This window comes from Pezoporus flaviventris, unplaced genomic scaffold (assembly GCF_033815535.1).
Source record: "Pezoporus flaviventris isolate CSIRO_AGI_PZ_B2104156 unplaced genomic scaffold, CSIRO_AGI_Pfla_v1 ptg000078l, whole genome shotgun sequence".
NCBI classification, from domain to species: domain Eukaryota; kingdom Metazoa; phylum Chordata; class Aves; order Psittaciformes; family Psittacidae; genus Pezoporus; species Pezoporus flaviventris.
This window is the reverse complement of record NW_026892626.1, coordinates 15,347,396-15,361,290: the sequence shown is the minus strand read 5'-3', so window position 1 is coordinate 15,361,290 and position 13,895 is coordinate 15,347,396. Positions and strand designations below refer to the sequence as shown.

Below are 13,895 nucleotides of genomic sequence, written 5' to 3'. Positions count from 1 at the left end.
CTTCTCCAATTTCTAAACACAGGAAGGATTCCTGCAAGGCATCCACAAGTTCTGAGGCTTTTTGTCTCTTGTAAGCTTATTTTGAGGTGGACTTGTGAAGCTGAAGGTTTGACAAGTCCCAGAGTGCACAGATGTATTTCCCACTTCATTTTGGTGGCCACCTCAAACTCAAATCTACAGATGAATTGGAAAGGCTTTTGAATTTTATGCTTTCTTTTTGCTAAAACCATGTTTCTGATATACCTTCAATGATGAACATACACAAATGTATTTCTGAGTGTATTTGCAGGTGGTATTTCTCTTTTGAGTATCAAATGCATTTAGACTTGGCAGTGAACCTTACTTCTTGGATGACACCTCAACAGAGAGCTTGGAAAAATAAACAGAAGCTTTCTTTCTATTGAGGAGGGACTAGTATATTTTCAAGTTTGACATCCTTCCTGCTTTCAGTCCCTGCAGAAAGAGAAAGAGATGGGCTACTGGATCCAAGGGATATGGGATCTATATGAAAAGTTTGCAATGAGACATCATTCTGATTTGTTACTCTGCACTGCTCTTACTTATTTTACCTTTATTAAATCAAGCCATTTTTTTATGGGATATATTGGGGAGAAATTTGGAAAAGTAGCAATTAGAAATACTCTGGTAAAAAGAGCATCAAAATTCATGTATAAATGACTGACAAAGGCAATACTGCACATTCCTGGCAACCCACTGGGTTTTATTGTAACTGGTTGCTCCCCTCACCTGCTTTTGATGAAGACAGACTGATAATAGTTCTTTCTCTGGCGAAAGAGAACTGAAAGATGATGAACTCGCTGCCAGGAATAAATTGTCTATTTTTATATGACTTTGTCCTCCCCATATTTTTGCATAGAGAAAGAACCTAAAAGATTTTACTGTATGTTGTGACATAACAGAGGCTTGTACAGGGCTTTGATTTTCCAACAATGCAGCATTACCATACTTCTCAGTCACATTCATACAACAAAGAATTTCTTTAGTATGGACTGCAGACAGATTGATATTGAGCAGCAGTTCTCATCATGCATAGACAGTGGTAATTCTGCATATTTTATATACACCGAGAACCCTCAGGATACTTTAAGCTGGAATCGGCAGAGTTTCCTGTCAGGTGAGTGATACATGGTGATAACTCAGTTTTTGCAGCTATTTTACCCTCTGTATATATTTCAAGATGGTATTTACAGAACTATAAAAGTAAACTAAATGAAGGTGGGATGTTTCATAACATAATTACTTCCAGGATCAAATTCTATGACTTGTAGGAATGCAAGAGAAGCACAAGCTCATCGACAAAAGACCTGCAAAAGTTTCTGTATTTGCAGTCAAGAAGCTCTAGTAGGAAAAGGGGGAAAAAAAGTAAGTAAAAAATTAAAATCTCTCTCATGCAGAACAGAAACATCACTCGCAAATGTTTCACCTCGTGCAAATCAAATCAAGTAACGTACATGAAGAATAAACACATTTAGAGGGAAGACAAATGAATGACTAGAGTATCTTGACTAGCAATTAGTTTCTGTGCCCAAGTACCATCAGTGAAAAACTGATGAGCGAGGTAACCTTTGGCTGCACTTTAGCAAGTTCTTCATTAGTTTTCTGGCTTTCCTTTTCAAATATTTTACTTCATCATAGACACACTGAGAAAAACAATCCATCCTGCTTGCACCACCAAAGTATACTATGCTGTGCTATAAGCCTGTGTTCCTTTAACAAGAAATGGTACCTTTTCCCCCAGTCCTGTCTTCTAACAAGGGGAGACAAAGGAATAGTTTTCTTCCCTTCTTTTCACAGATTAGAAAACCAGATCACTCAGAGATTAAATAACTGAAGGTCAGCCTAGAGGGTAATGGTTTTGAATTGAATCAGTTTGAATAGAAATCAGTAACAAACTTATTTGTGCCTTTGGAAATTCCTCTTGACATGCCTCTAAGTAGAGGAGGGACATGCAGGTTCCTGGGGGATAAAAAGGTGATGAGACAATTGCAGTTGTCAGATGAAGCTAGGTATGCTATGATATTATCCGTTGGTAGACTGCTCCAGTCTATAATTGGTTGAGAGGCCTCCTTTGAACATTTGTCTGACATTAGTGCTACTCAAGGCACTGAAGTGTAAGTGCTCATCGATGGGAATGTACATGCCCTGTTTGTTAATGTTCTGCACAAGAGAATTATCCAGGAGAATAGGGAATGTTATAGATCTGTCATTCATATACAACCTAGAATTTAATTTAAGCTTTACTTCAGACATTTCCTTTCCACATATTTTCTTCTTCATTTCACTTCTGTTGTATCATGTATCTCTATTTCTTACAGATTTGTGCTGCTGAGCCACACTATAATGATGAAAGCAGCAAAGGAATGCAATGTTCTTTGGCATTATTGCACTACCTGCAGCACTACTTTGAAATAAAATGTCACAATTCAAGGTATGATGGAGTGACTTATCAGTTACTGAAGTCTTTTAAAAGAGTGAGTCTGATTTATTTCTTTAATTCCTTCAGGAAAAAGAAGTGATAGGTGATGGGCAACAGTAGATTGGAGGAAGCAGAGATACAGGCTTAAGAGCCAATCCCAATGTATGGAGAGCCAGCCAACACAAGTGGAACAAGCTGGGGTGTAAGAAAGGCAGCCTCAGCAACATACACAAGATGTGCCTCTCCAAGCTAAATTCTAGCCTGAATTTTATGGAGTATAAAACTGTTCCTCATTGGTCAACAGGGAACTGCAAGTAAATACACCTGCTGTGCTGTACTGGGTAGTGTAGGGCATCTTTTGTTATTTAGGATTAAGAAATGGTTAGACTGCTGAAGTGTTTAGCACATATTTATAGCTTTGCTTCAAAGTCCAAGTTTTAACATTCTTCACTCCATAATTTTCTGCCCTCTATTCAAAAAAATGCCTCAGAGAAAAGCAAGTATGATTATATAGTTGCAATATATTTTGAATTGTCTTCTGCTCTTGGATTCAAACCAGCAGTAAAATGCACTCCGGCAGGAGAGCTGAGGAGTGCTTAATTAGAGAAAGGATGTATGACCGCTCTCTGAAAATGGGCATCTGATCTGGCACTGTCACAGTAATGCTGTACAAACAGCCTTCTGCATAGCGGATCTCAGAGGTGAACTCATTACACTGCCAAGAGAAGTTGCCATTTTCTCAGCGAGATCAGGCATGACCAGCAGAAACAGATGCAATTTTAGTTAAACTGAAGCATGTAGCATTACTCAAATAACACACACACAAAAAGTCTACATAAAACATTACCTCCTTATTCATTTGAGCTGCTCCACACATGTACCAAAAGCACAGTTGTTGCTTTTAGTGATAAAAAAGGGAAGTGCACTTCGCCTCAGTGGAATAACAGAAATGGAAAATGTGGAACCCCATAATGACATTTTTATAAACCTTCTTCAGAATGGAACTGCACTTTAAACATTTTCTTGGTTTTATTTTTAAAGATCCTTAGGAATAAAGAAAGATGTACATAAAAATATTTTTCCCCTGAAAAACGATGTGTAAAGAGAATGCAAGAGTAAGCAATGCCTGTCCAGGGACCAGCTACTCTGATACATGCTTAACTGAGAAAAACTACTAAAAGGAGGAAAACATTTTTGTACAATCCTGGCATTACAGCACAGCACCTGGACTTTACGGGAAGGCCTTACAGCTTGGGGATGACAGAAGGATTCAGGCTGGAAGGGACCTCAGCAGGTTTCTGCTTCAACCTCCTGCTCAAAGCAGGGTCAACCATGAGATCAGATCAGTTTATTCATTCTGGTCTTTAATAAGACTGGAGACAATATTCAAGTTGTAGACTAGTAAGTGCAATAAAAGGGGGTCATTATCAATCTACTATGCTTGTGTTAACCATTTTTGTTGCCAGGGCACATGGCTGGCTCTCTCCCAAGATCCCCAGTTTCTTTCCAGCAGAACTGCTGCCAGCCACTGAGTATTACTACAAAATATTATCCCTCCCAGATGCAGACATTGTGTTTATCCATGGTGAATTTCATAAGGTTCCTGTTGGCTCATTTCTCAGCCTACAGCCCTCTGAATGGTGGTCCTGTCCACAAGTATATCAACTGTTCCCCATCTGTTTTGTGCCATCCACAAACTTGATGAGCAACTTCAGCACCTCCTCCAGGTCACTGATGTTGGACAGGGCATGTCCCATTACACTCCCCTATTGGCTACAAGTGGACCGCCACCTCTTAATTGTTCTCCCCTGAGCTCAATCACCCAACCAGATCGGTATGTACATGTCATGATTTGGAGAGAGAACTTCCAAGGCTCCAGCTATTTGGTGCGGGATGGCAGCATGCAAAATAAGGACATTTCAAGGCAATTTAATTAGGAATGAACTAGGCCTAATTTCCCCTGAAAAGCCCCACAACAAATATCAAACTTAGAAGCTCCCAAGATCACCTAGAATCAAATGCTAAAAAAAATGCCCAAGGGTATCTGAAACAAAACATGGTGTGTTTAAGGAGGAATACTCACATCACTTCTAGTCGAGCCATTCTGGAGTCATTTCCTCCAAAAGAAATGACCTCACAGGTATAGTCTCCAATGTCACCAGACCATGTCTGGCTGATGAGGAGGGTGCCATCTTTCTCTACTGTGATCCTGGAAGTGCTGGATGGATTTATTACAACACTGTCCTTCTTCCAAAGATACCTATGTATTGCAATATTTCAGTTATTAATTACTTAGCAGATTATTTGAACTGTGCTGTAAGGTATCAGCATCTGTAATCACATGTTGAAAATGACAGGCTCCTACAGTTACTTTCAGGAGCAGCGTCTTTTACGAATTTAAGTTTCAGATCACTGATCAGAATGAGAAATGTAATTGCATCCAAGATACTATGTATTTTATAAACAATACCATGTGTTTTACATGGAAAAAGTGCAGTACTTATAAATGTCCAAGTTCTTACACCCACCTGCATCAGCATTTTAAACCAACCATCACACTCTGCAATTAACAGCTGAGGTGTTGGCCTATCTCTGCTAAGGCTGTAATAACGTGAGACTGCCATGATCAGTAACATCATGAAACTGCTGCAGCAGAGTCCATCAAAACACTCACAGAGATGACTATAGCCCATGGTCTTACAATTAAGTATGTCTACATGACATATATACACCTGGATTTCTCTTTCCAAAGTTCTTTCTGCAGTTCACCTGTCTAGCACCCTTCAAGCTGTTCCTTGCATTTTCTTTCATTAGTGTTGCTTTCAGACTACATGAATTTTCATGGCAAATTTATTTTAAAATGATGAGCTTCCTCTAAATGCCCTAGTGAAAATTTTAATAGTTCAGGCAAATTCTATTTTCTTTTACACAGTTAAAGCAGAATATAGCCCCTAGTTATTAAGTTGTTTCCAAGAACATGGGCATCTCTTGTGTGGCTTTCATGCACTCCAATGTAAACACTTCAGCAATCCTATTCCTTCTCTTTGACTTTTACTCTCATTAAGTATCAGCTTCTGACAAGTTGGTTTTATTGATAATGTATTAACCTTGACAGTAAAATCATGAAAGGCTATATTGAAGTCATGAAGTGGAACATAGCTCATTGTAAACAATATATAAGGCTGAAATGGAAGATGGGATTTATATGATTAATGATACAGTGTACAACTTTATAATGCAGTAATCAGGGGTTTGGTGTTAAAATCTGGGGTCCTGAAACTTTTCACCTAATGCTATTCATATAGCTTATAAAATTAAGCTTGGATAAACCACACAAACAAGAACTGACATTACCAACCTGATTGAAATTCTAGGATCATGAGTTGCTTCACATCGCAGAGTTGCTGTGGTTCCTTTGATCACTGTGCTATCCTCAGGAGGATGAACAATGACAGTGCGATCTGAAAGGAACATAAGCCATGGTACAGGTGAAATTACAGCATTTTGACTTGGGTATTCACTCAGAGAGCAGTCAGCTTAACACCTGTCACTCAAAGCAAGCAGGCCATTCCTCTTCAGGTCTTCACCTGGAAGGCTCCCCTCCCTTTAATGTCATAGTGTCAAGAAGAGGTGGTAGGCTGTGGGGTGCAGAGAAGCAAACACAGCAGAGGGTACGAGTCTAAGTTGGCAGTGATTCAGATAGGAAGAGTGCTAAAGCTCTTTCACTTGTCTTGTGGTAAACACTGATGTCAACTCCTTACAGTCATAAGGCAGCAAGTATGTTTGTAATGCATTATGAACGAATTTGAACATACACTGTGTCAGGAAAGAAGTCACACTGTTTGGAGCAGGGAAAACAAACAAAACCAAAGAAAATCTGTGCAAAGAATACAACAGAAAAATACCCAGAAAGAGGAATACCTAAATGGCACCCTACAATCTTGTCAAATGCAGGAAAGAGGTTAAAGAAGGAAGAGCTTCTGGTAGTCTCATTTTTCCATATAAGAAAGATTTGCTGTTTATCCAAATTTTTCAAAACATCCTTTTTCAAGCACCTCCTGGAGACCCAGAACACAGTAATTGCTGTAACTACAGCAACCAGATCTGGTGTGAAAGATCTCTGTTATGCTTAACACACAAGAACAGCAGCAGATAACATCAGCTGAAGCAGGTGGCCAACTAGGATGAGTACGGAAGATATGTGGATAATGCTAGTCAGTCCCAAATCCCTACAGAGATAACCAAGGTCTACTGAGATATCTCATATATGCATAAGAAGAAGTCACCAAAAGCTAAGTCTAATAACATGGAATTTTTATCATTATTTCTGATATACTTACGTATGCCTTCTAGCTTTATAATGGTGCTGTTGCTACACAAATATTAGGTTATAGTCACTTTTCTTTTCCCTCTCCAATGCAATACAATGAACAGGAACTATCTTTAATACATATAAGAACCATGCCTTTAAGAATTAACAGGAAGGATCTCCTTCACTTGATCCATATACCTGGCTATCACTCAGTTTACAACATCCTGACACATATACCAACTTCATATTGCCAGTAAGATATAAATATGATGGCCATATGACACAAGCACATTTCATTTACTGCCAGTATTGTTTTCAGATATTCCCAAATTCAAAGGAAAAAAATGTTGTTAACTTGCAAAGTTTTGGGATTAAAAAAAGCCAAATGTGCACCACACATGAGAAGCATAATCAGCAGTTTAAGTTCAGGAAATGAGAGAAGGCCACAACACTTCTGTATTTATCACCATCATCTTCACAGGTTTTAATTATTTTCAGTTCCAGCTCAGGGCTCATTATTTCCTACCTTTAGTAGCAAAAAAACATTTTATACTTAAGCTGAACTGACGAGTAACACAGGTGAACCTGTTGGATCAGACTCTCTTCCCCAACAGAAGAAAGGAAAAAATAAAGATCAAGGGCAAATCATGAAGGAAAAAATCATTTCATGGGTTGCCCTGTGCCGTGCCAATCTGCAGCAGGAGAGACTAGCTGCACTGTGGTTTGGTTTCAAACAGTGCCCAGGACCACAAAGAAATACAAAGGTATGAGGAAAATCATACCCACTGGAACTGTGGCCATAGCCTTAGTAACAGCATGGGCTGGTCTACACTGTGTGCAGAGTGTCCTGGAGTCAAAAAACAACCGCAAACAGCGAGTTAAAAAGTCTAATCTGCAATGCAAGACGCAGCAAGGCAAAACCTGAATCAAACTGCAGTTGTGATTAAAACTATATTTAAATACACTTCCTTTCACAAAATACAAGAGTTTATATGCATAATTTTACAAACAAAAAGGGTATTTTTGATAGGTTTCCTAAAATAGAGACATTATTCCTATTAAATCATACAAGTATCTCTATTAACTAGAAAAGCATAATTACTCATGAAAAGTTCCTGAGCACACAGCAAAAACTGATTAATACTTGATTAAAGTTAGACTTTAAACAAAGCATTATCCTTACTCCACACTGTCAGCATCACAAAAGCATTCAGAGCTCCTTCAGAGTTGACTGCACAGCAAGTATAATTGCCAGCATCCTGAAGGAAAACGGGTGTTATCTGGAGCCCTCCAGATTCAAGAAGAATGAACCGAGGAATCTGAACTGAGCCACTGGCTAAGATCTGGCTTCCTGAAACACAGAAGAGAAAAACAGCGTGATTAGTGTCACGTAGACTGCACAGACTAAGCACTGCAATTCTGGTTCTTCCAAAAAGACTATTACAGCCTATCCAGGCCATTGGCTCACAACAGCCCCACAACAAACCCTCTGCTTGCGGAACCAGAGAGATGAAGAAATATGCACTAAATGGATCTACAGCATCTCAGTAATAGGAAAGGACAAGAAAACATGGATTACAGCTTTTCTACAACTTAATAACTGGCTAACCTTTCTTCCAGGAAATGGCGGGTTTTGGAGCCCCTGAAACTTCACAGGCTAGCACTGCGGTCATCCCCTCCGTGACAGTGGTATCCTCTGGAGGCTGTATAAATGCTGGTTTAATGTCTGGAATCAAAAATTCAAAAACCTCAATGCATCAGCTACCAGAAAGATCCTTTAGTTATTATCATGGACTACTTTACATCTACTTTTATAGAGCTGATCATGGAGAAGGACATGACAGTAATACATGAAAACCTTTCAGCAGTGACTGTAACCTTTCATTATTCATCTCCTAGGAATTGCCTAATTCAGTTTATTACCTGCACAGAAAATAAAGATCTATCAGTGCTTGTACATGTACAAGTAAGATGTCTTTTAGAAAAAGGAAGATAAACTTCAAAATGGGTGTTTGGGGGGAAGTTGAGAAATCTAGATAAACAAAATTATTTTCTTTCATCTTCATAACAGAGCTCTTTAAGATGAAAAGCAACTTGAGAAAGGCATTAACTTTGAACTTAAATGTCAGCCAAAAGAATTTAGAACCTGAGTCTTATCCAAGACATTTCCCAAATTTCCTTCTTCCTTATTTCCACCAGTTGCATTTTATTATGTTTTTCTCCTGCAGTTTCCTAGCTATATATTGATCTGGGGATGATCTATTTTTGAGGCCAGTAGGAATGCTGGTCAGTATGTGCAAACTGCTCTCGGGCTAAAAATCAGTTTCCTGAAGAGGAGTGAGAGTATTAGAAATGCCTGCTAATAACTGCCTTTAAAATAGACTACTAGGATTTGTAGTTTTTCCATAGAGATGAGTGTACTTCATTAACAAAATCATTTAGTCAGACATTTCGGCCAAAAAAGGCATTTAACCTGAACTTTCTTTCTTTCCCCTACTAAACGTAGTTGTAGACAAAAGGCAGATAAAATGATACGATGCACAATCATGAAGCAGTAGCTCAAGTTCAGATCAGAATTACATTAGAGTAGATCTAAATTATTTAAGAATAAAGGGAAGATAAAAGTATTTCACAATTAACTTTTTTGTTTTTTTTTTTTTTGCTTTTCACTGATTTCTCCTTTTGTAGTGTTAAATAGAGTTTATCTCAAACTCTTACTGTCAGAGAAAGTTTTTCAGGCTTCATCAGACTGTGTTTAAGCCACAGAGGGCATTTTGGGGTACCTTACAGCTCGGGCGGATACACCTGACAAAAATCAAGGCTCTATGAGTTGAACTACAGCAGCACAGAGCAGGGGAGAAGTCTGATGGATACAGAGTCACCTACAAGTGAGTTGTTACAAGACAACTCACTGATCTCGTGTCACAACTCCTTACTCACTGGTCACGTCCAGGTAGGTGTACGTCTGTATCTCCCCAGCTTTATTACTAGCGAAACACTGGAAGATTCCAGCATCCTCAGGATGCAGCTTGTGGATCCGGAGCCCACCACTCAGCAGTACTTTGTAACGGGGGTTTTCCAGCTTGCTGAGGGGAACAGAGTCCTTATACCAGACCAGGGTGGGAATGGGAACACCTATTTAAAAAAGAAGAATTTCACTATTAGTTTTCGCAAAACTTGTTTTAGGTATTCAAAATACCTAGCACTGTTGTAGTCATATCCCTTCTGCACCAATTATTTATATTTTTACAAGCTGCTTTTGATAAAAGGAGGCTGCATCTTTCATTATCAATGGTAACAATACACTGCAGAACATGTGGGAATAAAACCAGCAAACAGTGAAAGGGGGAATGTTGAGAAAAGATGTTATCAAATTACTTTCCTCACCCAATCATATTTCATGCTACTACAAAATAAGATTTACAGCAATTTCATGTTGAAAGCCAGAATCACGCTACTTAAACAGCAGCAGCATGGCAATGCAGCAATTCTGTAAGACTTTTCCATCCCAAATAAGATTTCTCTGTGCTACTGTAATGAAGATGTCAAAATAAAAAGGAAATGGCAAATTACACATAAAAAATTAAGTGCTCACATGGCTGTATCTAAGCCCTAATTTGGCAGCTTAGTTCAAGCTGATGTACAAAGAGCATGTTGCCAACAATGGGACAGCTTTAAATTATTTTAATTTTTATTCATTCTCAAGCTTCACCTGTTATTTGACAAATGCAGAAATTAGGAGAAACAAAAATTGTACCCTAAACATCACTTGCAGTTCCATTTATTCCTGTTTTCTTTCATGGGCATGTTCTACAAACCCTGACACAGTTATTTTACGCATATTTTTGCTGCAGTCATATCCCAGTCAGCTGGGATGAAGTGGCTGTAAATTCAGTATATACAAACAGTGTAGGATTATCTTTTCTTCAAGAGATGTTGTGGCCTAGGACAGTCAAACACAGATGTTCCCATCCCACTCTTCTTATCAGACAATGTTTTATCTTTACGTCCCAGAAATCCTTAACTGATCAAATGCTGAGGGCCCTATGCAGGGATCTGAAGCGAAGCATATATTTTGTGATTAGATAATCACAGGATCACAAGGGTATCAAACTGATTTAAGTTATCTCAGCTCCAAACACAGCATTTTCACAATTGGTAGGTATTTTTGAATACTTCTCACTTAAAACCTCAGAGCTTCACATTCCCTTGTAATAAGGGAAGGCACTATGGACTTAAATTCATGGATGACTGCAATTTGCCTAAACAGAAAAAAGCCAGGTATCACAGAAGTATTAAGGATGGGATGTCACTGATGAACTGAGTGTCTGCAGACAATGAATTTTACTGTAATGTAGGCAATGACTTAAGGGTTCTCACAGTGAAAGCACTATGGGAAGATCTATATTATCACCCTTATAATCTTAAAAATCCTTAAGTTAAATACTATTGCATTATACTTTCATTCATATTTTCTCTCAGTGTACTTATTATACAGATAAAAGCTATACAAACTCCTAGAGAGAAAGTACAAACAATGTATGGGAGGACTGAAAATCAACACTGAATTGCTCCTGTTACTTTCATAAACACGTATAATTTACTACAATCACCTCTGATGCTTTTGTTCTGCTGATAAAATAAAATGTACTCATAATCCTGAAGGTAATCATCTCAGGAAGAAATCCAATACATAGAATGCACTGCCTGACAGAAGATAGATGTAGTGTATGCTTGCAATAGGCATAATTTAAATTTCATACAACAGCCCATATACAGAATTAGCGTAAATTTCAATGTTCAGAATTCTTGGTGAGAGTGTTATTCATCTCCTGAAAATCCTCCTGGGCAAATACAAATTATCACTGAGTAATGAAGAAACAGATGATGCAAAATGGAATAGTTCTCCTGATGCTGAGAAGCCTGGAAATGATTTTAAGTTTAAATAATAGCAACTCCATTTTCGCACACATTAGCCTTGATAGGCACCTAGGAAATAATGAAATCCTGCATTCAGTACCCTCGAACCTTTAACACTGGTGTCATTCCATAAATCCCATTCTACTAACAGTATTGGCAAACCTTTTAATCCTATAATCACCTTCCTATCACCAACTCAGCTGACAAACCGAATATTACCATCTCTATTTTTCTGTATTTCAGTTACAGATATCTTCCCCTACTCAAAGTTATGAGTCGAATAATAGGATCTTATCTAAGCACTCTGATGCCTGTCAGCAGCATTCATTTGGGCTGTAGTGATCTTCCCAGAGATATTTGTCTTCCAAGTTATACGTGTTTTATCACTATGCTACCTCTTTGGCTATAAGAATGATTCAAATCAGCTTCCTTTCTTCTCCCGCTCTCCTACCCACAGCCTTTCTTCTCCCCACACTGCCAAAAGCATTTTGTTTCTTTTCCTCTCTAAACACTTCTAGTAAAAAAAATATGAACAGAAGAAAACACTTTAAAGATCTTTTGGACTACACTTTTCTACCCAGGCAGCATCAATCCCACCTTACTATTTTGAGAGATTAGAGTGGTCTAAAAGACTAGTAACAAATAAAATAAGCTTATTTCTCAGCATGTATGCAGCACTATTCTTTTACTCACAGACAAATCAATCTAGTGTTATGGAGGAGAAGGCAAGGCAGGAACCTTAGACTCTGGTGCTGGCTCTGCCGCTTTCTCGCTAACCTTCGACAAATGATTTATGCAATCTCAGGCTCAGTTTTCCCATCTGCCAAATTGAACTTACTTAAGAAACTGGATAAAAGACTTGAAATATTCACTTTGTCATTTTTATTATTTATTTTTTATGGCCTTCTCTAGATCCCGGTGGGCTACTGGGGAATCCCTGAAGCATCTTTGCATCTTCTTGTCTAAACAGGTAGAACTAAAGTCCAATTAACTATTCTCCCTAGACACCACCACCGCTGCCTGCAGCTCTAAACTTTCTACAAGCAAATAAGAAAAAGCATTCAAAGGAAAGCCATTGAAAATGCAGGCAGCATCAGCAGCTGCTGAGAGATATACAGCAGAGCGTGGTTACCATGCAGCCTGATACACTAGAACTCCATTACAGGGAAGTATAAAGCTAGTCTGTGCAAGTTGCAATTTTATTTACAGTTAATCTCTGCTTATACTGTGGAATTAATCTGTCTCTCACACATTCAAAGTGCACCAAGACTTGGCAAATGGTCTTTGCGCACAGAACTTGATGGGGCTGGGGAAATACAATCTATCTTCCTATTTGTAGCAAAGGTACAGGGCAGCTTTGCAGTTCCCCATGTACCTTATTATAGCTCCTAGCTCAGAGCAGGCAGGCAGCCACCTTCATTTACCCTCTTTTTAAATGCTGGCAACTGCCAGATTTGGGTAATAATGGATCAAAACTCTATATTAACATTAGCACCTGCCCCTTGTAAGTCTGTGTTACAGATACTTAGCAAAATAGCAGGTTTCCATGCTCCTGCACCACATTCATCAGCAAATTGGATGTGCGCTAGAAGAGTTCAGCAGCAATAAATGTTTTTTTGTCTAGTAAGGGTTCCTATATAGAATCATAGAATGGTTTGGGTTGGAAAGGACCTTAAGATCATTCAGTTCCAACCCCCCTGCCATGGGCAGGGACACCTCACACTAAACCACGGCACCCAAGGCTCTGTCCAGCCTGGCCTTGAACACTGCCAGGGATGGAGCATTCGCAGCTTCCCTGGGCAACTCATTTCAGTGCCTCACCACCTTTACAGTAAAGAACTTCCTCCTTATATCCAATCTAAACTTCCCCTGTTTAAGTTTTAACTTGTTACCCCTTGTCCTCTCACTGCAGTCCCTAATGATGAGTCCCTCCCCAGCATCCTTATAGGCCCCCTTCAGATAATGAAAGGCTGCTATCTCCAGTAAGACCCCATCTTGTGAGGTCCCTATTAATTCCCTTGGGAACTAAACTGCTCAGAGTTAGGGTAGAAGAAAGAGTTAGAAATCAACCTCTTCTCTTCCCAATCCTTCCAGGTTTAGGGGGTTTTTGTTGTAATAATGAAAGATATCTGAGACAGCTGGTAGGGCTTTTCAGTGACAGTGAGACAGTCCAGAGATTCATCAAATAGCTGTGCAGCACTGAAACAAAAATATCTCAAAAATGCT

General features: G+C 38.9%; 1 protein-coding gene across 1 annotated transcript in view; it reads right to left on the bottom strand.

The window, feature by feature from the left end:
• The window catches only part of SDK1 (sidekick cell adhesion molecule 1), a 418,839-nt gene that overhangs the window by 136,734 nt on the left and 268,210 nt on the right, over positions 1 to 13,895 (bottom strand). Inside the window, exons 10-14 of the mRNA XM_061473901.1 lie at positions 9,690 to 9,884; positions 8,359 to 8,475; positions 7,933 to 8,100; positions 5,796 to 5,898; positions 4,521 to 4,697 (exon numbers count right to left, since the gene is read on the bottom strand). Coding sequence (XP_061329885.1) covers positions 4,521 to 4,697; positions 5,796 to 5,898; positions 7,933 to 8,100; positions 8,359 to 8,475; positions 9,690 to 9,884 — 760 coding nt within the window. The remainder of the gene's footprint in view (positions 1 to 4,520; positions 4,698 to 5,795; positions 5,899 to 7,932; positions 8,101 to 8,358; positions 8,476 to 9,689; positions 9,885 to 13,895) is intronic.